The sequence below is a fragment of the Agelaius phoeniceus genome, chromosome Z, assembly GCF_051311805.1.
Source record: "Agelaius phoeniceus isolate bAgePho1 chromosome Z, bAgePho1.hap1, whole genome shotgun sequence".
NCBI classification, from domain to species: Eukaryota; Metazoa; Chordata; class Aves; order Passeriformes; family Icteridae; genus Agelaius; species Agelaius phoeniceus.
In genome coordinates this window covers 49,753,156-49,779,140 of record NC_135303.1, presented here as the reverse complement: position 1 = coordinate 49,779,140, position 25,985 = coordinate 49,753,156, and the positions used below count along the sequence as shown (strand labels likewise).

The 25,985-nt window shown below is 39.8% G+C and overlaps 2 protein-coding genes across 6 annotated transcripts in view; one reads left to right on the top strand and one right to left on the bottom strand.

Moving 5' to 3' along the window:
* Nucleotides 1-8,923, top strand: part of LOC129133228 (E3 ubiquitin-protein ligase KCMF1) — a 50,573-nt gene extending 41,650 nt beyond the window's left edge. The window contains exons 4-7 of the mRNA XM_054652864.2: nucleotides 853-954; nucleotides 4,770-4,944; nucleotides 7,081-7,363; nucleotides 8,288-8,923. Coding sequence (XP_054508839.2) covers nucleotides 853-954; nucleotides 4,770-4,944; nucleotides 7,081-7,363; nucleotides 8,288-8,549 — 822 coding nt within the window. The 3' untranslated portion in view covers nucleotides 8,550-8,923. The remainder of the gene's footprint in view (nucleotides 1-852; nucleotides 955-4,769; nucleotides 4,945-7,080; nucleotides 7,364-8,287) is intronic.
* Nucleotides 8,924-14,536: 5,613 nt separating this feature from the next.
* HOOK3 (hook microtubule tethering protein 3) overlaps nucleotides 14,537-25,985 on the bottom strand; it is an 86,064-nt gene continuing 74,615 nt past the window's right edge. For 4 of the 5 annotated variants that reach the window (XM_077172241.1, XM_054652582.2, XM_054652585.2 and 1 more), the window contains 2 exons: nucleotides 25,743-25,879; nucleotides 14,537-17,432 (listed from right to left, as the gene is read on the bottom strand). In XM_077172241.1, the coding sequence (XP_077028356.1) occupies nucleotides 17,417-17,432; nucleotides 25,743-25,879 (153 nt within the window). In that variant the 3' untranslated portion in view covers nucleotides 14,537-17,416. Of the gene's footprint in view, nucleotides 17,433-25,640; nucleotides 25,880-25,985 lie in introns of those variants that run through there. The other variant, XM_054652586.2, reaches the window with a different exon arrangement.

Below are 25,985 nucleotides of genomic sequence, written 5' to 3'. Positions count from 1 at the left end.
TGCAGCAGTTCCTATTGAAAGCTGAGATTTTATAGTAAATTTATTTCAAGACCTTGTTCTCACCTCCATGAGAGTACAATAGATGTGTGCTCTTTTATACAGGTGTTCTTAATGCTCATGGTCTTTTGAGACCTACACTCAACAGCTTAAGTATACACATGAAAAATGAAAGAAAAATGGAAGATGATGCTGTTTGTGGAGTCATTGAAAGAACAAGTCATAATTATGGAAATAGTAGTGGTGATGTTTGCCTGCTTATTTAACTGTATTTCAGTTCAAAAAACAAAACAAACAAAACCTGCCAACCAAAAGCTCTGAAGTGGGGGAAAAAAAACCCCAAAACCAAAGAGAAATCTCAGTACCTGCTCAGAAAATACTGTTGTGGAGAGGAGTATGGAGACCAGCCTTTCTTTGCCAAACCTACACTGCCTGAGTGGGATGGTCTCAGCTTGATACTTAGGAAATAAGGGGAGTTTCATTCTGATTCCTCTGCTGGGATGAGTGTCAGGCAGGCAAATAGCATTCCTCTGTGATTCAACTCTACTGTCTGTGGCAGAATTGGCATGCAAAAATACTAACTTTCAAGACATTGCAAATTGATTTTGAGAATCCTAACTCTGGTTTTCTGAAATTCATAATATTCTGAAATTCATAAAGTGAAAGATTACTAAATTAATGTCTACACTTCTGTAATTTTTCTGAGTTTATTGAATACATTGATATCCAGGTGTTTATGAATACCAAAATGTTATTTTAAAGCATAAGAGGTAATGTCTAATGATTGACTTGATAAAAATTCTGCTTCTTGTAATATTCATAAAGTTGGGTTTTTTCCTTGCTTTGTCATTTCAGATTTGTCCAATATGTGCAGCATTGCCTGGAGGGGATCCGAATCACGTAACAGATGACTTTGCAGCTCATCTTACACTGGAACACAGAGCTCCTAGAGATTTAATATCCTTTCCAATTTGAGGCAAAGAGGCTAGACTGTTTCACCTCATAGTCACAGTGACTTGGTTTGATTTTTATAGTCAAAGGGTCATATTCTGGATTGCCTGGAACTTAGGTTGCTAAAGACATGTATATCAAAAATAAAAAGATTTGTCTCCTAGTTTAAAAAAGACAGACTGTGCACAGACTTGTAGGTATACTTGTGAGTGTTTTTACTCTAACAGCACAAACATATAAAGGATTTTGACATACAGAGGTTTTTTCTACTTGCACTGTGTTTCATCCTACCTCATGATTACTCTTGGTGCTGTTTTACCTATCAAGATTCAGTGCTGTATATATTTAGGACATAAAGGTGATTCTAGCGCAGCTGCTTGTAGCAAAAGATTGTAAAGTTGTTTAACTACTTTCAACACAATGTTTTCATAATTTAGTTTTGTAGTGCTACTGACATTTTGTAATACAACTCAGAAAACCTTCAGATTTTCTGGGAAAAAGGATGTTGTCCTTCAGTTACCTTAGCAGCCAGTTACAGACATTTATCTCTGCTTGATGGCTGAAGAGCTGTAACTGTTGGAATTCTTTCATCAGTGTTATAGGAATATTTGTCTCCTTTTAAATTTTTTTACTCCCTCAGATTAACTGATAAAATATCTTTTGGTTTGGGCTTTTATTTAATGACATGCAAGCTATGTAACATCCCTACAGTAAGTAATCTCTGAACTATTCATTTGTGTCTCATTTAAACAAACAGAAAAAAAAGACTGCATTATAAATTTGATAACGGCTTTTTTGTTCAAGATTTTTAAAAAGGAACAAAGAATAATGTAAGCTCAGGCAGTTGGGGGAAAAAAAAATCCAAGCCCTATCAAACAGTGTTAATTACAGTAATAGAAGGACAACAGCATTTGAGGTGATGGCTCCACTTCAGTTATGATTGTATTTGATTGCGTTTGTTAGTATTAGCATGGTTTAAGGTCAGGACAGACTAAATGTGCAGGTTAGTTACTGTGCAATAATTGGATCAGTATCAAGGAGTTTGGGTGTAGATTGGCTCTGTGAAAGGTGAATGATGAAAAAGTGCTACAAAAGTGGGTACAAAGTCAGATGAAAGCAGTTACCTGTACTTGCCTTTCTGAGGGAGAGGAATAGAGCTCTCAGCACTGTGGAGGAGCAGGGTGCTGAACACGGTGGCTCTGGCTGTGGGAGCTTGATCCCAGGCATCCCTGTGGTCCTTAGTAGCCAGGAGACATGCCATCCTCCCTTTCCAGAGGAGGTAGGATAAGATTGATGAGGGGAAAATATTTTCCAGACCACTGGATCTTTCCTGGCCTTTGGACAGCCTTGGAATGTTGCTTGATGACTGATGTAGTTTGTGTCATTTTGAGTTCTGCTCATTGTACCAGCTATGCGGTTTTCATAGCACCTGCCTAATTAGGCTTTTTCTAACAAGAATTACATAACTACATAGCAGTGTGCCAGAGTTCTAACTGTGGGCTTCCAACACTGTCTTAACTGTAAGGCAGGAAGTTTAAATTTTCCTAGCTACAGAATGAAATTAATTTCCTACTGAAATGTACAAGATACTTAATTAGAATTCAGGCTATTGCTGCATTTTCTCCCCCCTAGTACCAAAAATGCCACCAGATGACTTTTACTTAGGGAATTTTTGAGCCAGAAAAGACAATCTTTTTTCAAATACAGAGTCAGGTTTTCAGTATCAGTCATCCCAAAATGGATCTGTTTTGGGAATACGTTGCCCATGATTAAAAATTGTACCTGTAGAATTTCCTGCTTGTACTCTATTGTGTTGGCATCCAGTGTTGTCAAATTTCCAAAACGTGGTAAGAAGTATCTTGAAGGGACTATTTGACATTGGACTCTACTTCATATCCAGCAGCAGGGAGATCTAAGGCAGGAAATAAGGAAGAGAAGATGCCCTTTTTCACTCAGGTTCTGCAAGTGTAGGAAATAAGAACCATGACTCTCTGATACACCATTATATTGCTGAATATGAAGTTGAAGCTGTACAGAACAATTCTTCGTGCTCTGTAACTGCCTTCATGTACAAAAAGGAGATAGAGAAGGCTCTTGACTTGTACTTCTTCTAGAGTAAAAATTTATTTTGCAATTTGAGGTAAGACTTTACTGTTGGATTTACTACAGTTCTGAGAGGTGGCCTTATCCACCAGCTATTAATTAGACATGTTTGGTTAATTTTGGTTTTTGTTCTTTTTCCCTGAAATTGTCCCAAAACACTGCATGTGTTTTTTACTACAAACCTTGTGCAGCTATTGCAAGGTGTGTCATTTATTCCTACAGTCTGTAGGCAACTCTTTAAAACTCAGTTTCTTTCTTCAGCAGGAAAATACCTGAAAATTCATTAAATACATCTTTTCAGCATTAATCATACAAATAGTTCTCACATGACTATTCAGTTTAAATGTTTTGTCACAAGATAATGTTTGCAAAGTCTTTTCTTACTCTAGCATAGCTGGTAAGACTCAAGTGCATGTTTAGCTGTTATTTGAAGAATGACATCTCAAAACACTTTAAAAGCTGTGGTTGGGAAAGTTACCCCAGAGTCCTGTGTCTGCTTGAAAAATCCCCAGATACTGTCCTGTTTTAACATGTTTAGTTATGAAAAGCTTGCAAAACTACATGGGGTCTTTAGTCCATCCAATTTAGCAACTCCAGCAGCACCCAAAATTGGCACACTCAGAGGTGCAAGATGCTCTGTACCTAGCAAAGTGTGTTCTGTGCTGGGGAGGTTTTTCTTTTACACCCTAGATGTTAAGTTTTACACTGTAGCATAACTAACAGTTTTGAAAGAAGGAAACATTCTGTAAAGTCTTCTTGTAATGGCCAGAAGCTCTCTCTTGCATGGGAAGTCAAGTCATTCCTTTCATGACCTCCCATGATAGGATGAGGTTCTGCTCCATAACTGTGATTTATGAAAAATACATTGGATGCTACCCTTACACAGAAATTGATACCATATGAGTGGTAACCTGGTAACCATACTGTGATAAAAAACGTAGGAGATGGAGATGTAAGCTAAATTATAATAACACTAAAATAAAATACTAAAGTCTATGCTATTTCATTTTACACCAGTGAGTAATACTAATGATTTTTAGGAAGAAGACTTATCTGGACTGTCTTGGAGGATGAATGTTAACAAATTTATGACAAAAATAACCTTTATTTAAGTTTGTTAATTACTTAAAAATTTATATGAGAACATATTTAAAAAGTGACAGAAAATGCAAGCATGTGATTGGGGGAAGTGGGGGGAAAAAGACAAAATGAAAAGCATCATTATGATACTGGAATTAGTGATATTTCTTTGGCTGTAAGAAGAAAGGTGAAACAAAGGGAAGTGATGAATGTGCTGAATACTCCAGAAACCTACAGTTTCCTAAAGACTGAAATTTCTTGGATAAATGCATCAAGTACAGAAGTCAAAAGGAATTGGGTAATTATTCTGATAGGAGTTGTAGTAAATGTTTTTATTGGTTTTGATACTTAATGTAAGAATTGGGAAGGGAGAACTGAAGTCCCTGTCTCAGCAGTAAGCTTGGCTGAACATGGATTTATGTGGGTTTTCATAGAAAAGTTTGATTAAAACAAAATTACCAGATCAGTAAGTCTGACCTGTAGCAGAGCTACAGTGTACCTTAGCTTTGCTTCTGAAGTTGAATCATTACTTTATGAATCAAGAACAGTATACCTGAGTATTTGACCCATCAAATGTCCTTTAGTGGTTGTTTAACACTCAATGCCAAACAGTTCTGTTTTCTTAACTTCTTGTCCACGATGAATCCAGTGGCGTTCGGCATGTACGTAGGATGTTCCACCCAGGCCGGGGTTTGGGAGGCCCCCGTGCTCGTAGATCAAACATGCACTTTACTACCAGTTCCCCTGGTGGGCTTTCGTCTTCTCAGAGTTCGTATTCTCCAAGCAATAGAGAAGCCATGGATCCTATAGCTGGTAAGAGCTGTAACCACAAGTTTTACTCCACTGTCCTCCTTCTGCAGGGGAAGGAGAATGCAAGGTGGCAGGCAGTAGTTGCCCTGCTCTGTGTTGCTGTGAAGCTGCACATACAGGCACAGCATCCCACAGAGCGGGTGAAGAGGGAAAGAGTGTTCTTACTGTCAGCATCAGAAAATAATTAGGCCGTGTCTTTAGGATTCCCAGAAATAACTTGTTTCTTCTATTTTTACCTCTGATGTGAAAATAACTTTTTTTTTTACAATGAAGAAAAAATAGAGAGGGTGAAGACAACTGAAAACAAGTACAGTTTCATCTATAGGGAAATGTAAACATTTTAATGCCATGGTCTTTGACCATACCAACATGTCAGGGAAACCTCAGAATGTCTGCCCCAAATCCACCTTTGCTTCAGATGCAAAGGAGACACAGTGCTCAAACTGGAGCTTGCTACTATTAGGCTGTGACTTCTTCAGGGGGAGGTAGCCAGCCACCTGGCTTAATGAGGCATTTCCTCTGGAAGGGGAGTGTGGATCCACTGCCTCCCTTAATCATGGTCCCCTCTGCCTGCCTTCTGCTGGCTCTGGTTCTCTGCTGGCCTGGTGTGCCCTGATGTAACTCATTAAATTAGCTGTGAAGAAGTAGCCCATCAAGAGAAAAAAATAAGTTAAGTGAGGTCACAGGTGAGTTTGTTCAAAGAGAGAGGATGTTCTTGAAGCTTCCAGTGCAAGACATTCTCTTTCTTTTACCAGGTCAGCCGCTTCAGTTCATTTAAAATTTGAGGTGACTGCTGAAGTTTGTTTTCAGCCTTGCTGGACCTTCCCACTTAGCAGCATTAAATGTAGGATAAAATGTCATTCTTCTGCATCTATTCTTTTTTGGTGGAATACGTGTTTCTGCATTTAGAGCACACTGAGCTGTGTGTCCATCTTGTTCCTGGACTGTTTTGAGTTCATACCTCTTTCCAAAATACTGCTTCCCTATTTTCCAAGCTTTAGATTACAGTGAGAATAAATATATCTTAATCTTGCCTGTGAGTTTTAACATGTCTGCCTTTTTACTGGAGTAATAAATAGGGAAGACCACAGTGATTTTTCTATTTAAATTTATAGCATCAGTTACTTTTCTTAAACATTTTTTTCCTCCCTGTGGCATTCTCTAGTAATAAAAATTTACTTTATTTTGGTGCTGCTATCAGTGTTGTTGAAAATTACTCCACCTCTCTAGTTTGTATTTTGCTTTGTTCCTTAAAAAACAGCTTGTTTTAGTATGATTACATTTTGTTAATGCAATGGAAGAAAAATTGTCACAACCTATATAGTAAGTTTGTAATGTAGAGCAGAGGGACAGGAGCAGGATTGTCCCATGTTTCCTCTACCATTGCATCAACTGCAGCAGGTATCTGAGATCAGAAGTACCTTCTGCACAGGGCATAGAAGAAATCCTGCTACAGTGTACCTTAGCTTTGTGCAGTAACTGTGCAGTAACTGGCTGCTAATATTTATTTTAAAAAAAACTTGGTGGATAAAATTTGCAAGGAGCATTCCATCCTTCTGAATTGGAAAACTTAATAACAGAGAGAGTTTTTAGTTTCTAGGCCTTCTGCATCCTTCTGCCAGAAATAAGAATTCATACAGAATGCTTTTGCTGTCAAGCAGTGATTGAATATATTTTCTTAACTAAATTTCCTTCATTGAATTTGCTGCAGCACAGCTTGCCTCTGAGATAATTGGGAAGATGAAGCTTGTGTTTTGAGCGAACACTTATTAAAAGGAAAAAAAAAAGTCACCATTCAAAGCCAAAATAAAAAAGTTTCTTAGTCACTGGCTATTTTGGCTTAAAGTTTCAGAGGGTGGCTGCAGAGAGCTGTCTTTTGCCAGGCTCTACCTGGCAAAAGATTGGCTCTACTGTTGTTGTCAAGACTGTAAACCTTGTCTTGTCATTTGGACTACATCTGCATAAATTAGTTTTACTCTTTTATGGGCATTAATCTTCACAGTCTTCTCTGAGCGTTGTTGGGTTTTGATGTCAGTTGAGAAGAATGGAATTTATGCACTGGAATTCGGGGTGCATTTATTCTGCTGTGTAATGCTCATTTAAGATCTTAAGTCATAGAAGCTTTCTCTTCTTTGGCAGAGCTTTTATCCCAGCTATCAGGTGTGAGGCGTTCTGCAGGAGGACAGCTCAACTCCTCCGGCCCTTCTGCTTCTCAGTTACAGCAGCTGCAGATGCAACTGCAGTTGGAACGACAACATGCACAGGCAGCGAGACAGCAACTGGAGACTGCACGCAATGCAACCAGACGCACCAACACGATCAATGTCAACACCACTATGACACAATCTACAACAACCACCAACACATCTAACACAGAAAACAGTCAGCAGACTATCCAGAATTCCCAGTTCCTTCTGACAAGGTAATTCGTTCTGTGTATTTACTTGTATTTACCTCTTATAATTTCTGTTTACGTTACTACTAGTAGAGATACAGAGCTCGATGAAGCTTATGTTTGGAGTCAGGCACATGCCTAGGATGGCATTAATTAACAGAATATTTACGTAGTTTAGAAATTATACTTAGACCCCAGGATTATTTAAAAGAGGATTCACTTCCTGTGTCATCCCAGTTCTTCTAGAGCACTGACCACTGACCTGAAATAAAAATACTTTCCACATCTCCCCTGCCACACCCTCTGCAAGCATACTTCTGTTTGTCTGGGATTGTGGAAGAGTGTGGTAATTTTAACAGCTCCTGTGCCTGAATTTGAATCAAGTGGATTTTTATGTAAGTTCACAATAATGCCATGTGACATCTTTGAATCAGAAGTTCACTTGAGAACCTTAATTTAAGCATCTGCAAATGTCACAGATTGTGACTTTCAGAGCTGGAGTGAGCAGTTTCCTTGCCTTCATCAGGGCATGCCATGTACCTTAGGAGAAGTGAAATTACGTTCAGTAATCCATGCATAGTAGGCTTTACACAGTGCAGTGATGTGTTTTGTAGCCACTGTGAACTTACAAGTTGATGTGGAGGCATATAATTGCATGTCCAGGAAATGGCACCAGCCCTCCCTAAAAGACTCCTTAAATAGCAGGAAACCTCACAAACAGTTTTTGATGTTCCTTTAACTTTGGGCTCCCCTGAGAATGCTGTCACAGCAGCAGAGAAGGGGTGGGTTCTTGAAGGCATGCCTGTTGTACTGAAGTGCTGGGCGTGTTGATGGGCAGGTCGGACTGTCCTGAAGGAGCAGTTTCTGAGCACATCTCAGCCTGTCCCTGGTGTCACCAGTGAAAGGGGCTTTCAGCAACTCTCTGTCTTCTCTTCCCTTGCTGCTGCCCAGGTTGAATGATCCGAAGATGTCAGAAGCAGAGCGTCAGTCAATGGAGAGCGAACGGGCAGACTGCAGCCTGTTTGTTCAGGAGCTTCTATTGTCCACCTTGATGCAGGAAGAAAGTTCCTCCTCAGATGAGGATGAGCGGGGGGAGATTGCAGATTTTGGTGCTATGGGCTGTGTAGATATTATGCCTCTAGATGTTGCTTTAGAAAACCTAAATTTAAAAGAGAGTAATAAAGGAAATGAGCCTCCTCCACCTCCTCTTTGATGACATCCCACTTTGCAGACAATGTCCTCTGTGCTGTATTTGCCAATGAAAGTGGACAACAACTATCTTGGGTTTGTTTTGGTGATTGTAATTTCAGGTCTGTCACTCTTGTTACATTGTGTACATTCAAAAGAAAGAGAGAAAAGATATATATGATAATCATTTCCACTTAACTAATTTTTACTTCTAGCAGGTAAATGTAGGTTGCAGTGCAGAGCCAAGGGCTCTGTGTCCTGTACCTTGACATGCAAAAGGCTCTCCTAATACTCCACATTCAAACTGAAGAGGAAAAAAAAAAGAAAAATCTCTAATGAAGCTGCTGTGTGTATTTATGAATATTAATGAATAAAAACTGCTTGGATGGTTTACCTTAACTACTGCATGACGTTTTTTGCAGCGTGCATGAGTTTTAGTGACCTTGTCATTTAAAAATTTAAATACAAGGAGTAAACTATAAAACACAAAGCTTTCCCATTATTCCAAGGTTATGTGATGAAAAAGGTTAGCTCTGAGTAGCAGTTTGTGGCCGCAAACTAGCTTTTTAATAATATGTGACAGAATGACATCTTCATGTGCTGTTCCTGCACAGGATGGAAACTCTGCAGTGGGATACATTGTCGTGACCGGGGTGTGGCGTTTTGCTGAATGCGACCCTTATGTTGCCCTCTCAGCTGTCACCTCAATGTGGAGTTAAACTTCATTTTATGCATCTGTAGGAGACACAACAGTAAGGCCACTGCTGGAAGCTACTGCAAGGGGCTTTTGTGTGCCCTAAAATCAAATGATGTTCACTTTCGTTTAAAGTTTTTCTTTGTTGTGGTTGTTAAAATTTTTTAATTGTTAAATATGTTTTATTCAGGTGTAGACAATTCATATATTCACTGTGTTTCTTAAAAAAAAAAGTTAGCCTGGATCCTATTGTCTTAGTTTAAAAGCCTTTCACAGCCTCAATCATATTTTGAGTTATTTATGTATTTGCTTCATAGTTTGCAGAGACCTGGCAGTATCAGGAGAGCTTGAGGATTTGGATTCCCAGACTGTCAGTATATTACAAGAAATTCTTAATGCTAACTTTAGCACCTTTTATTTATTGTTTCCTTTGGTTATTTTTGCTGGCATAAAAAAAGTTGGGGAAAAAAAAGCCTTTTAGTTGAATCATGCCACCTACATGCCTATACTGTTAATCCTACTGGTTTGGAAAAAAGTATGGTTTTCTTGTGCATAGAAATTTATAATAGTCCAAAAGCAGGGACAGAAGGGGTATGTTTGGTCTTGGTTTCCTTTCTTTCTTTTTTTTTTTCTGGGGGCGGGGGGGGTGGTTTGTTTGTTTGGGTTTTTTTTGCTGTTGATTGGGGATTTTTTTTTGGTTGGTTGGTTGGTTGGGTTTTTTTGGTGTGTTTTTTTGAATGAAAAGTTGGATTATAAAAACAAAAGTGCACACAGCTTCTGATGAAAATTTAAACTAGGCTTATATCATAATGATGTCTTTCCAGATCTCTCACTTCACCCCCTCTCTCTTTCTCTGTATCCTCTCATCTCAGCAGCATTGTAGAGTAAACGTAATGACTTAGACACCATGTGGTGTTCTCAGCAGAACTGTGACATGTATGCTAATCCAAAATAACAGCAGGAAAAAAAGCATCCCTATAGACTGAGTTTAAGTTCCTTCCTCTCTTTTTTTTTTAATCATCAAATCTTGATTGTTTTCATGTAGAGCAGCATTAGCTTTGGTTGGGTTTTTTAAATTTTTTTTTAGTCTCTGCAACAGAAAAATATACATGCAGCCTCTGGTTACCCTGAGAGTTACCCCCAGCAGGGGACTTTTTTTATTGATTGTTGAAGACTTTCAAAAATTTTTCAAGCTGTAGTTTTTCAAACACATCTTCTGCACATTACAGTAAGACACACGGTTCAATAAAGCATTTTCGAGACTGTTGTTCAGTTGATTTTCTTTGGTTTTAATGTATTTTCCTGACAGTTTTGTTCCAGAAATTTCTGCATCTGCCTTTAATTATAACTGTATTTTCCAACACAAAATCAGTTTGTGTACACGTCCTGGGTGCTTTATATGTGTATCAAAATCATACGCTTTGGCAGGTGATGAAGTACATAATCCTAAAGTCTTCACAGGTAGGTGAATTGAAGGCTGCATAGACCAAGATGCATCTAAAACAGGCTCTTCTTAGTGTGGTGGTGTTTTGTATTGGTTAAGGCTGGTCTCTTACATTGCCCGAATTCCAGATGCCACCACACTCGCTTGGAAGGGGATGCAAGCTGTGTTTGTTTAGAGACTGAATGCATGCTGGCTTGGATTTAAATGTGTCCCTGGATGTCATGTAACTTGTACAAATCATTGGTTTGGGAAGCTGTTTGACATTTTTATTTCTATTCTAAGTTTAAAAATGACATGAAATGGCTACTAGGAGGGTATTCCAGTAGTCTGTCAAGTCCTATTTGCAAGGAAGTGTTTTTCCCTCTCAGAGTAAGCTTTGCCAAGGTAGCATTTTTGGGGTATTTCCAAAACATTTATTTTCAGGGTGCTGTGGGCTGCAGTGACTGCAGCCTCCATCAGCTTTGGAGGGGAATCCCACAGGGGAATATTGCCTTTTCCATGGGAGAGGGGAAAAAAAAATAATCACAAAACAACAAAACAACAAAAAAAACCACCCCACACCACATCCCAGTATTCGATGTGGACAACCGCCTTCCAGGAACTGGAGCCTTAGTGCTCTGCCCTTGCACATTTCCTGGAGTGCAAGGACACCTGTATTGTGACGGGGTGGTCAAAGTCACGTAAAAAAGCACTTTCAAAGGTATCAACAAAAGCAATTTTATAACAAATTTTGAAAGCATGACTAAGTTCTCTGGCAAGAAGCAACTTGTTCTGTTACCACATAGATAAAGCACACAAAGGAGAACTGGACTAGAATCAATCTGGAGTGACACACAACTGAGACTTGGGATGCAAAAGGGTGAGGACAGAGAATGTAAGGATGCAGAAGGGGAAGGGAGACCCTCCACAGTCACAAATTTCACAACGGACCCCTTGCCAAACCTACCCTTGGAATTGCTCAGTCCTTTATGTCTAAAGGATTTGGCAGCACTTAATCATTGACTGATTTAACTGATTCTGTAAGATTTACCATAACCACAACAGTAAATTTTGAATCTAAGATGGCAGCATTGATGCTACACTTGCTATAAAGTGTTGAAGTCAGTTTTCACACCTGCACACAGACACAGTCATGTATACGTTCAAATACTCCTCTGTGTGTGTGTGCATATTGCAAAGCCCCTGTTTAAAGCTCCCCCAGAGTTCAGTGAAATGCACACCTGGGATGCCTTTGCATCTCTCAGTCAGCAAAGGCTTCAGCCTCGAGGAGGGGGTACCAGTCCAGGCCCCACTGTCAGTTTTTGACAAAGCTCCTTTGAGTCCCAAACCTGTGGGTTGATGAGCACCAAGAGGCACATCCTGCTCCGAGGGACATGCTGGCACAGCCCCTGGGGGCATGGGACTTCAAAGGACTGCCCGTGAGACCCCTGCTCATAGGGTTGTGAGATGTTCAGCTTTAGTCTTCCATCAGATTCCATCCTGGACTCAATCGAGGTCAGTAATTTTCCTCAAAAGTCCAGTAATGATTATTATTTCACTCCAGCTGTGATTCAGACAAAAACAAATTTCCAAGGCTATTAATTAGAAAACAAGTTTGTTGTGCAACGCATTCCAGGAACAGGGAGTGTTACTAATAGGCTGAAGGAGACCTTCATGGTGCATGTGCAGGGGAGGATGTGCCCCACCACAGGCGGGTTCCAGCTGCTGTGCCGTGTGTGCTGCTCCCTTTGTGCTCTGTGTGTGCTGCGCTGTCCTGCCAGGCGGCTATCCCCTGCTGGGGGTTGGTATCCTGGGATCACTGACGGTTCTCCCGAGCCCTTTCCTGCGCGGTCAGCGCGGAGAGTGCCAGGTTCCGTTCTGCTGAGCGCTGCCAGAGGGCCGTTGTTAGGGGTGGGGCACTCAGAAAGGCATACAGCCTTTCCAGTATTTGTATGTTAAAGTGGTAGGGAAAACGGAACAGTGGAGTTGAAGTCCCTGGAAAGTTTTCAGATATCAGTGTGGTCTGTCTGTAACTTCTGATCCGCATTAATAAGAGGTCTGCGTTGGTTTTTTGGAACCTTTTTAATGTTTTTGTTAAAGACAAAGAAAGGCTCTTGCACATGGTGGTGTGATAAACATGGAAAATGCATCCACCATCCACAATGTTTTACTTGTGGCTGCCTTAATTAATTCCCTGGCACTGGTGGTTGGGGGAGTTTCCATCCTCTGCCCTTCGCTCAGGTTGGGTTTCTATCTTGGCACAGAGTTGTGCTCCTGTTAAGCTTACAGTTAATAGTTTGGTGCAGAAACAAAACATCCAGATGTGTGCACAGCTGCAGCTTTGAGACACTTGTCTGCTGTGAGGGCTTAAAGGCCATTTCCTGCTACCAACAGGCAGAGAGGCTCCACTGCCTCCCAGGCTTCAGACCTAAACCAGGGAGCAGTGTGTGCATATGTACAGTGTACAGTGTGTGAAGGCTTTCCAGTTGCATCACTTAATCTTCTTTTCCCTGGCATAGCTGACCTTCACTCACTTCCAGTCAGCCTGCTTTGCTGCATGGGTACTTTGCTGTTTTGAGGCTGTTTAATTGTTTTAGCTCCTAAAGAAGATGAAAGAGTCTTGAGACAGGCAATGAGCACAAGGATTTATTTGCAATGTTTATTATATATCATGTGCACAGTATATAGGTGCTCAAAAGTTATTTGTAAACAAATACAGTAGAAAAGGGGAACTGTGCAGCTTCTGGAGTGTGCTTCCATCACACTTTTCAACTCAGCCCTGGCTGTCACCTCCTGCAACATCTAATGCAACACTAACACCCTTGTGGGTAAAAGTAGGGCCCTGCAGCTGTGGGGTGTGGAGAGCTAACATGGGCAAAGAACCTGCAGAGCTGCATCCTCCCTCCTGGGCCAGCACCTGAGGAGGGGCAGCGTGAAGTGTGGGGCCAGGGGCACAATTCCCCTCATACCATCTGGAGCATAAGTCACAGCCTTGAAGTTGTCAGGGAGCAGAGCAGAGAGCGGGACATGGAGGCCAGAATGAGGGATACCAATGCACACTGCAAGGGTGGGAGAGCTGGAAAAGGAAAAAGATGCATAGCAAAAGTTAGGAGTGAGGGAAACAAAAGGACAGGGAATGATGATCTGATGTTTCAGAGGCAGAAAATGCTAGTTATGCCAAAGATGAGGAGTGACAGGTGGGACTGAGGAGGGCAAAGGACCACAGTGAATCACAAGCAGCTGGAAGTGAGGCTCTGGCAGCTTTCCTGCTTCCACCATTCACTGCCTGTGGTGCAAGAGGAAGCTGGCCAGCACCTCTGGTACTCCTGTCCTTCCCAGACAGCAAACACTGCACCCCAGCCTGCCCTCAGCCTCACAAGCTCTCCAGTCACTAAGGCTGGCAGTGCTGCCACGAGGGCACCCTCCCCTTTCTGATCCTGTTCCTTTTACAGAGCAGCCCCTGAAAGGCTGTGCACATCATTCTTAACCCCAGCAGCACACACCATGCTCATGGGCTCAGTATTTCTCACGGGCTGTTGCCTTCTCTTTCACAAAGATCAGGATTTGGTCTGAGACTGACAGGTCTCCTTCCCCAGATGCCAGAGCTGTTCATCAGTGCAGGATGGCAGGACAGTTGTTCCTGTCCACAATAGCAGTGTGTCTCTTTTTGCCACCTGTGGTGGTATCTGTTGTGAATCTTTCATTGGCAAGGGAAAATTTTCTTACTTCGGTCACCGAGCCTTGACCCTTGGAGAAGCAAAGCAGCAGCAGCATGCACCTCAGGTGGGTGTGTCCCAGCAGCAGTGAGGAGGTTGTGTTTTCTGATGCACCCTCCTTTGCAGAGCCCCAGGAAACACAGTTCACAATCAAGTACCAAATAAATGAGAGACAAGCATTTACATTTTATATAAGCGTTTATTTACAACTTGTTTAACAACTGTACACTCTTCTATCACCTTGGAAGCATCAGTGTATTTGACTGGGAAAAAATATTAAACTTTTTGATTCCAATTATCATTAATGAGGTTTTTTTTGTCTATATACAGGTATGTATATTAATATTGCTACCATAACAATCTGGTAGTTACACAATTTGTAGATGAACTGAAATGGGAAATTAATGTTTTGACACTCTAAGAATTCATTCTTTTACAGAAAATATATCACTGGCAACTTCACAAACAGTTATTACTTTGATAATTGATCAACATTTAATTCAGGACTGTCAAACAAGCTGCTATTAAGAAGGTATGAGAGTTTTCTATGCAGCACAAATGAAGTTAGTATATCAGAGACATGCTGGAGATCAGCTCTGAGTTGAGAGCTCACAACCACTTCATGACAGAGATGCCAGGCTAATCTAGTTAAAGTAGCCAGCTCCTTGACTGGCTCCACCTGGCATCTCTCTGTTGCATTAGTAAACTCTAACAACTTTTGTCAAGCTAAACACACTTACATATAAATGTCATCAAGGCTCAAGAACAACTGATACTTAGTCTCTAATCTGCACAGACCACTTGGAGAAATGAGGTACTGCTCGGCATCACTTTGGGACAGCTGTGGAGGCAGGTGCACAAAAAAAGCAATCCCCTCCTGCCCAGCACAGTGCCCTGATTTCAGGGATCCTGCACCCAGCCTGGCTTGGGGCAGGGTGTGGTCCCAGCCGGAGCAGCACTAGCAAATGAAAAACATACCATGCCTTTAACACCCAACTAAAAGAAGTTTTACTAGTAACGCTTGCCCTGACACATAACAAGGGATCAATGGCTAGGACCTGGAAAGACACAAATCCTTCAGCTCTCTGCTGGACTCAGTCTGATGAAATGCTGCTGCCTCTGCTGCATGAGTACTTGACTCATTATCACTAAACCCCAGGTCCTGGCTGCAGGCCACGTAAGACTTCACTGTCCCTGGCCCTGGCGGACCAGGAAAGACATATATCCCCATCTGAAGCCTTTACGGACAGCTGTCAGCCAGAGCACCTGGTAGCCACAGCACCTGATACAGTATCCAGAAGGGAAAACACCACAGCTCTCACTGGGATCCTAGTTTTATCCTTCACTTTGCTGCTTGGCCTGCTTGTAGTCTGTTCCTACCTGCCCATCTCTTTGCCAGGCAGCACAGACCACCACGCTCTGGTGGGGCACACGTCTGTCCTTTCTCCACGTCATTCTGCACAAGGCCACGGACTCTGTGGGATCAGGATCCCTGAGGACTGGACACAAGCGGGTGTCTCTGTGCCCGAGGTGTGGCTCTGTCAAAGCCCACCTGACGGGCCAGGGACAAGGCAGGCACTGTGTGTGTGACCAGAAGAGACTGCAGAGACAAGCGGACACAACGCTTCTTCAGCATGGGCGTGCTCCCACCGCAAGCAGGGTTGGAGGTTCTCCTACTGCCCAAGTAAGTAAAACTATTCCTGGAGGCAGCACAGTTCATATCAAAATTTCTGCCAGGATTAAGATCCAGGTGAGCAAGAACGGGGTTTCTCTTTAACTGGATTTAAATCAAACCTCTTACGGGATGCAGCATTCAGACTTTTCAGTTTTTCCAGCAAATCCTATGGCTTGAAAGCCCCTTTCCCTGTTTGTTATGTACTAACTCCTATACAATAAACCTCTTAACTTACAACACTACAGCACTCCCTTGTCTTCTGAATCTTGCCAGTACTGGATGTCCAATACAAAACAAAGATACAGTAGTACAAATGTGCAGATATTTAGGAATATTAAATAAGCAGCTTTTTAAATTAATATAGGCAGTACAAAGCATTTTGAGTTACACTGTCTACATATGGCAAATCTTATATCTAAACTTCAAAATACAAAGAAACAGCCAAGCTAGTGCAATTGGAAATTAAATATCTAAGACTGTGACAAGAGAAAGAAAAAAAGAAAGGAAAAAAACAGTACAGGTGAAAGATAAACGATCCAAATTATAAACTGGCAAGGACAGTCTGCATAATACTGAAAGTGTAGATGACTTTCATACTTATCTCCATTCATGGTCTTTCCTCAGATTGTTTTAACAATTGTATACAGATTGGAAAAAAATGTTTCCGAAAGAAACCAACAACACAGCTTAAATGTAGAGAGAAAAATACAACAGCCACAAACTACTGTGTATATACATATTAAGGAAGCAGGCAGCGCCTGTGAACAAAATACCACCCGGTAGTTTGCCTGGCTCGGAGATTATCAGATGAAACTTGCCTGGTTTTCTAAGGAAGATGGGATCACCAAGCAGCAATTCATTAGTCATTTCTCCTGGTAAAACACCTCCTTCGCTTTACTTTATTTGTTTAAAGATTCAAAGTGGATCCTTTAAGGGTGCGGGTGCTTTGAAATTTTAACAGTAACCAAAAGGCCTTTTTTAGGAACTCATTAAGACTAGATTTTTATAGTTCGGTATATGAAAATGTTGCAGGAAGTCTGTGTGTTAATACTGTTAATCAGAATTAAATAAAGTGGACAGGCGGAAGTAAGATGGAGAGCTGACACTGCTCTGTCACTTTGCAGAACGCCTCCTGTTGAGTTGTGAATACAGGATTTCCTCTCTTCTAGCCTCATAGGAGACTTTTTGTGAAGAGAAAGAGTAAGTGGAAGTGGGAAATGGGAAAGCCACTCCCCAGGATGGTAAGCTTCTCTGCAAGTAGATCCCCCTTTGAAATCAGATGGCCATGAGTCTTAAGTGTAGAACTGGTTAAGTTTTGGTTATGCAGTCTGGACAGAAAAGCAAGTCATGCACTGAACAGTCCCTGTTATAATAATGCTGCAGGTCATGCAACCACATCACTGCAAATAAAAGAATAAAGAAGAAAGTTAAAAAGCAGATATTACTGGTAAAAAAAAAAAACAAAAACCAAAACAAAAAACCAAAACAGAGAACAAAACAGGTCTTTTTAAAAGCAATTTAGTAAAGCCACCTCTACTTAAGAGTTGTGTAAATTCACAGGGAAAATACCTTTGCCAAGCAACTGTTCAAATTAACAGGAAAGTTACAGGCCAATAATTGGAAAATCAACAAAATAGCCTTGGTCAATATCTAAGTTTAGCTGTAATTAAACTTCACACACTTCTGAGTAAAATTCTTCGGGGCACCATTCTGAACTAATAAAGCTATGGAAAGTAAGTTCACACAGCAGTGAGCAAGTCTCAGGCGTTCCTGCTGTCTGTGAGTGCAACTGTTAAAGCAAGATAAAGTGAAAGGTGCCCACCCAATTCTGCATGTGTTTACATGCTAAAAGACAATCAGAGTCACATCAACTGTCTTGAGCTCTGAGCACCACTGAAGGCATTTAAATTTCATCAGAGCTCATCCTGTGCATGAGGCTCAGTGCCCCACTGCACTGGTGAGTTCTATCCCTGGCCTGCAAATACAGGTTTGAATTGCCAGAAAACACACGTTCTTGATAAAGTATGCTGAGTCAGTCTCACTGAGCAGTCAAGAGAGCACACCACAATACTGAGGAAGGGAATCTAAGTTTGGAAGAGAATCGGAGAGGTTGGCACAGTACTCCATCCTCACTGATGTACTATTTTCCTGTGCACATTCCAGTGTAACTGGAATGGGATGCTTTACTGACACAGCTACTTCCCCAGGTAACAGAGATATCCTTACACAGCACTGGCACAGCACTTAAATGGGCATTTTTGTTTTCATATTGCAAAAGAGCAAACTGGCTTCACCAAACAGAAATTAGAGCCTGTTTCCCCACTTCCTTCTCCCCTGTATTGCACTAGTCAAAAATTATTCTAAGAATGCTTCTTGTGATGGGACAATCCAGATTAAAGAGATAAAAAAGAATATTTATGCTACAAGTCCTGTAGCTTGTGTATCCCTCTTTTTTCCCTTCTCATTCATCCACTCAGAATACTAACCATAATAGAAAAACAAATAGAAACACAGAGACACATATCAAATGGAATAAAAAAAATTTAACATATTCAACATATTCAAAGACCTTGAGGGTGTGTATTTTGAGCAATCATTGTCTTTTAAGTTTGCTTGGCACTGCTTGGTGCATAAAGTTACACAGTTCAAGATTAATATGAAGATCACTGCAGTTGTTCTACAAAAAATTAAAAGTTCAAGCTACATAAGCATGTACCTATTCTATTGTGTATAAATGAATATAATCTATCCCTTTAGTCTCTCCTCTGGCTATTATTTAGCTCAAACTTACTATTTAGTAGCACTTCAAGTGTCCTCTAAGTGCATTTTGCACATACACAGAAGTGACACTTCAGGCTTCTCTTTGAGTCAACAGTACTTTTGAGAGGTCTTGTAAACTCGGGACACTGTACTAACTTTCAAGAATGTAAAAATTCATCTGTCAGTGCCCTTTCCTGACTAGAAATTCTTACCATGTTCTAAAAATAGTTGTCTGCCAATTTCTCTATTTTAAAGCCACCTGTTGAGGTAGCAAGACATAGAAGAAAACAGAAATGCAAGATGTGAGGGTAAATTCACTGAGCATAACCTGTCACTACACCTGCAGCATCTTAGAGAGTGACACAGAGAATACAAAGCAGATTATAAATTTTAAAAATTGTGACCTTAATTTAATGCTTATAATTATTCTGAGACTTTACTGATACTGCCAAACAAAAGCTTCAAAATCACTCTCAAAACCACTGATGCCTCCAGGAAATAAGTTTACTCTCCAGCTTACTAACCTTTTGTGGCTGTGAACAATAACCTCTGCTTTACAATATTTTAAATTATATAGCTGATTTTACATTCAAATCCAAGTCAAAAGTCTGATGGTCTCATTACAACTATTTTATAACCCCATAAATACTACACCACTGGGGATTTTTTCTTAAAATTCCATCCACTTTCACAATCAGGTTAACAACATGAGCATGCTAGCAACTGGACTTTTATGTTAGCCCTTTTCTCTTCAAGTTATGTATAATCATTAGGAATTCAATTTCCATTTCCAGAATAAACTACTCTATATCTCTATACTGTATTCTTGTAATCTATACCAAGTGGAAATACTTGCTTTTGTAGTTTCAGATTTGTGCCATGCTACAGTAGTTAGCAGTTCTTCAGTGCTGACAAAGGTCTGCTTTTTTAACAATTAAAACAACCACTGTTCCTCTTTCTGAAATCACCTCATCTGATTGCGAAGGACCTCTCTAATGCAAAGCAATTAATAAAAGTCAGCACCGGAAAGGAAAGGCTGCCCAACTGACCTGTATCTCCCTCTACTAGCAGTATTTTTCACGTTTTATGGATCAGTCTCTGAGATCCATAGCAGCAAGACAGCCACAAGAACTTTTATCTGACAAATGGAATCTGTTTTCAGTCTGGAAATGACACCATATGCAAAGAAGACAGAAAGATATGCAATTTTCCAAACAACTTTACATGCACAGGAAACAGCAACAGAGCAAACTTCTGATTTGCCACCAAAGTCAACTAAAGCAGAAATATCCTTCAGGGTAGTCCTGCACGACCTTGGCAAGGCCCAAAGCTGAAGATGGAATCTGGATCACAGTGAAGCCAACAGCAATACCATCCTCCAGCAGATGAGGACTCCACTTACAGCAGTCAGCACAAGCTCCTACTGATCCACTGACTACCATCTGACACCAGGACAATTTGTCTGGGAAGCTGTGTTGGCTACACTGTCAGGTGCTGTCTCAGTGCCCCACTGGACAGTACGATTTGTCAAGTTTCCTAGAGCCCTCCAATCAACACTCAGTCACTGCCTAATTCAATGAGCTGACACATTTTAAAAATGAGCTTTATATCCCAGTATCTTTATGAATACAAAAAAAATCAAAGAAAAACAGGATGAAACTAGCTAAGTCCTCACTGTCTCCAAACAGTTCAATGGAGCTGGTAGCAGAGTAAATCTTTACAGGGTTTCACTGCACCAGATGCAAGAAGTCTGAGGTTGTGGTGACTGATAATGACAGCTTCTGCCTTATAGATGGGTAAAATCTCTAACAGTTACTCAATTAAGAATAAAATTGAATTAAAAAGATAAAAATCTTCTTTCTAGCTCAAAAAGCTCAGGTTCTTCATCATTCATTTTGAAATGAAAACCAAATGCAAGATGCTGAAAGAATGCTCTTCTCATTTTTGTACTGACTAGTTGCTTGCATCTGTTTCCTCCACTTTCAGACCAAAGAAATCACACCTTATTGTTAGTCATAGCCTGCAGGATCACTGACAAACTTCTGCTACTTTTCCGGACTTCCAGAGGGAAGGAGGACCACAGGAGTAAGGAAATCCAATCAGCCATGACAGGATATGTTCTTGATTCTTTAAGAGTGACAAACTGGAGGCATGGCTAGGATCCTACCCAGAATATGACATTTGCTCCAAAAACCGTCACCACCTGGAAGTATATCCTGATAGATCCTTTTAGCTATTTATTTATGCAATGCCAGGTGAGGGAAATGCCTGCTAAATTTGGTTAGGAGATACTTAAGTTTATCAGTACAATCTTACTGCAAAACACAGAGTCCACATTCTACCTAAAACACATGTGCAAAACCCCATAAGAAGTCAGTATTGCATAGCTGACTGAGTGCAAAAATACCTCCCTCATCGATCCTTGCAAAAAGTCAATATGTTGGGCAAGAAGAAAAAAAATCTCTATCTAGTAAGTAAAACTGAAATACTGTTCTGCTTCATAAGAAAAGAAAGTTATCCACATTCAGGGTAGTCTCCCTCCAGATCACTAAGAAGAAGAAAATCAAGTGGTGACATTAAAATATCTTACAACTACCAAATCACAGAAAATGTCAACACATCGGAAAATTAAACCCACTCAAAATCATTCAGGAAGCTGTTAACTGTATAGTCTCATATATTAGGGAACACAGGAAAAGCAAAATCTATTTGCACAAGTCAAAATACCAAGGACTTTAAAATTGCAAAAAAACTTTTAAATTTTCTTGACAGCTTACACATACAACTTACTATTTGAGATCATAATAAAGCAGTAATAGGAATATTCACTGTTAATTCTTTCATACACATATAAAAGTGCCAGTGCTCCTTACAGAACAGAGAGCCACAAAAAACTTGTGGCTGTAGAAGCATTACTGCTAACACGAGTGACACTTCAACAGGACAAGATTGCCATTTGATTATTTCAAAACAAAATAAAAGGCATCATGTAGCCATTATATATTTCCTTCATTTTATATATGCAAAGTTGTATGTTCCAGATGTGTGTTTACCTTTTTGGGGGGGGTTGGGTTTCTTTCTTTTTTTTTTTTTTACTTATGGAATTTTTCCCAGTAAGTTGCTAAGAAACTAACTACTGGGTACTTATGAATACTTATGGGATGGGTACTTAACAAAGACAAAAGAAAGTGGCTGAAGTCGGGAGAGGAGTGTAGCATCTGGCTGCACTTCTTTTTTCTTGGGGAGTTGCACTGTGGATGGAACATACAACCCTTAAATTAAATTACTTCAGTTTTCACAGCACTTAGAAAATACACGTTATGATCCAGGTGGTTATGTGTTGCTATCAAGAAAAGAGGGAACTTAAATATTTTTTTTCTCTTATGTCTGACTGGATATGCTAAAAACTCAACTCTCCACAGAAGTACATGAACTGGACTGCATATCTGAACCCATCATCCTTTTAGGTCAGGAACTAAGCTTCAGCTCTAAAAAGTGAAAATATTTATCCTAAAAAAAACCCCATTTATCTGCTATCTTTTATTGTCATTAATTAAAATCTGTAAGAAAGATTATTCTGGGCAGATCCTCAGCACAGTGCCCACAGAAATACTTTCATGAACTCCTCAGCTGTTTTACCGTCTGATCTGGAGAACCTTTTCTCTTTAAGCTCAGTTGTGGGGTCTTTTTTCTGTGGTGTCAGGACAGGATACAGCATTGGCTTAGTAATTACCACTACAATTTTGATGTAAATAGTCTTTCTCACCTCAGGGGAAGAAAGTATTCCTAAAAACTTCTAATGTACTGAAAGAATTCTGCTCCATAGGCTGGGGCTGGGGCTTTTGCTTATATTCTTTAATTACTCAAGGTAAGACAAATAGGGAACATACACTGGTAGCTCCCCTGTGTATGTATTTGACTCCCTGGAGTCACAGTCTGAGCTCCTTCTTTTTCTTAATACACACTGATTACAAAGATACATAACAAGCGAGCAAAATAATGAAGCTGAACCCTTTGAATAAAGAAGCTGTTCTTGTGAAAGAGAAGGTTTAATGATGTTCACCACCTGCATTCATCCACACACAAAGACTAAGAAGGGATGGATGCAGCAAATTAAAGAAGTAAAGCACTGAAGAAAAAAGGATTGAACTCCTCTTAACTACTAATAGAAGACATAACAAATGACTTACTAGAACCAGACAGCAACTGAGTATATTTCTTAAAGAGTGCAGTACATTTTTAGGCTTTTATATTCAGCACGAATTCTGGGAAATACCAGAATTTCTGCATGTTTGTAAATTCTCAAAGACAAAATGATTGTTCATTTGCCTAACAATTACTACGGGCAAAAAAAAAGCTCAGATGCAATATGAGTTTTGTGTTGATCTTTGATGCTATATAATGATGCTATCTATTTTTGAAGAGAACCACAGAAAACACTTCAGTGTCTTATCTTCGAGGGAAAAGGAAAGACAGAATCACAAAGAGGAGAAAAGCCAACAACCACCAAGAAGCAAAAGAAGCTATGAGAGACTGGAAAGTAAAAGCCTAAGACAAGGTTTCTAACTAGCATCCGTTCATCTCCTAACCCTCAGTGGCATTAACCTGCCATCAAAACTTTGGAGGCAAAACAGTAAAAAAAAATTAACATAATAATTATAAAAGCAATTACTTTTATTCTAGTGTGCTGATTGTGTTCAAGTTCTTTTAGATCTGCACCGAAATAATAGCAATAAGTAATTAGATTACCAGACAAAATTGAGAGAAAAAACTTCCCATTAAGGTTCCATCCCTTTCTTTCACTAACAGCCCTTGGCAGTTTTGTAACAGAAAAATTAGCTAGATGAAAATTAAAAAATTAAAATAGAGCTTTAGGTATTCTTAGGTTCTTGCTCTGGGTGATATAAAATGCTGTAACCTCAAGCAGGCACATCAAATTCTCCTAGAGGACTTGTCTTGCTCCTGTTCACATACAGCATGTAGTAAAGAGTTCTTCAAGTTATTAAAATCGATTGCACAACAAAATCAGTATCGCACATCAACTGTAATCATCTAGATGAGTACAGAAAGCATTTTGTATAAACAGCATTTTGTATCTCAGTAAGAGACAGCAGATTGAGCATATCACCTCACTGAACTACAGAAATTATCTGCAACTTCCTTTGCATTGTTATCTTCCTGCACACAAGAAACTTGCCAAGTCTCATCTCATTTTTGCAAGCCCATACCAGTTATATACTGCATAAGTACAGAAAAGTTTTAGAAAACCATTTTTTCCTAAATGCGAGGAATAAAATTTAAAACTATATGTAGAATTCAGCATCTGTTTTCTGGGTGGAGTGTGTGGGGGTGTATGTGGGGGCATAACTGGAACTGAAAATATCTTTCAGACACATACTAAATGCATTTCTTAGACCAGATTAAAACAGATGATGCACTTGAGGATAAACCAATAGTACCTAAAAATGTCATTCTTTTTATTACCTTTTAATCTAGGAGTGCTTGTTTTAATTATCCATTGCTCATTCTACCCAAGTTTGAATTAAAACAGACAATCAGATGATTGATAAATGCTAGTATCTTTTCTCTAAAGGGATTTATGCAAAAAGAAACGTCTCAACTTAGAAGGGCATTAAAATCAGGTGAAAGAATAAATTTATAAACGGACTGCCCGTGCATTAGAGTCCAAAGAGTCTCTAAATGAAAACCTAAGTCTCTAAATTTAAAACTGAATCACAACAAGATGTATAAATATGAAACTTCCAGCCAATGCTCATGTTCTCTGTGTCCATCAATTCTTTGACAAAAATGATAGGGAATGCACAGAATTGGTCAGGAAAAAAAGCACAACTTTGTAGGAGCAGAACCTAAATAGGAGGAGCCTCCATCCATTGATCAACATGAAGGTGTTACAACAATTAATCAGCTATGCACTAAAAAGGCAGTACAACAAATCACAGCCAGTTTCCAACAAAGTCAGCAATAAACTCACCTGAAGGCACTGGTACCATTAGTAAGGCAACTGATACAATTATACCCTGAATCAATATATTAAAAGCAAGTCTTTTAGTAGGGGATGACAACTGGAATACATTAACAATATTAACTGGGGCCTTGATCCATTACATATTGTTCATCCATAATCATAAAATTTTAAAACAAATGTCCTTTTTAAATGGATGATGGAGTAGCAGATTAGCACATCCTAAGTATTTCTCCACCTTTTTAGAATATGTATTTAAACATATGCTCGACAAAGAAGAGTGGAATAAACCATTTGAAAATATTCATCTCTACCAGCAAAAGAGGTAACACCAGTTGATAAAGAAAAACCTGGAAAAAATCATCCTGCTTCCCTAAACGCCAAGAATAACAGCAAACTTTGAACTTCGGACATGAAAAAAATCCCCAATCTTTCTTTTTTGCATTGGTGAATTTTTAGCATGAAATATATTTCACAATATTATAATCCAACTTTGCATTTCTGTAATGAGATTTCAGCATTTTTCTGAAGCAACAGAATAGGAGATGAAATAAAAAGCAAATTCCGTTTGAACAAAAACAGTCTTATAAAGCATAACAACCCTTATAGGCACAGAAGTACCAACTGTGATAAGAAATCTACATTGTCATATGGTCCACATAAGTTTTTTGTAAGAGACCAGGCTTCATACAAATAAGACTGTTATTATACAGCACTCCTCTAGATGTTTTCAAAATTTTGGCACATTCAGAAAATGCAGAGAGAAATGAACTCCAAAAATTATAAGCAAGGGGCATAACAGAGCAATGAGAAAGCATAATATAACCCTTTCCTGAATGGTAAATAATAGCAGTAACAAGGGAGAAAGAGAAAGGATGCTGGTTTATTTTCCTTGAATGTTGTCACTTGCAATAGAAGTGGCCTGGATCACAGGGCAGTTTTCTTTCTAAGGGCAAGGCTTCTCTACCTTGCTGTTGCTGGCTGGACATGACCAGGGTAAGATCTCCTTGTGCTCGTGGCTTGCCTTTGTCTAGCCAGGAAGGACTGTCCTGAGCCTGTACTAGCCAGTCTGTCTTCTGCTGCTTTTTTATGCAGAGTCATCCCCTATGGACAAAGAGAATTTCACAGTGAATACCAATACAAAACATCTTTATTAATTCACATTTTGTTCATTACTTGTCTTCACACTGACTAAACTAGTTTGAATTCC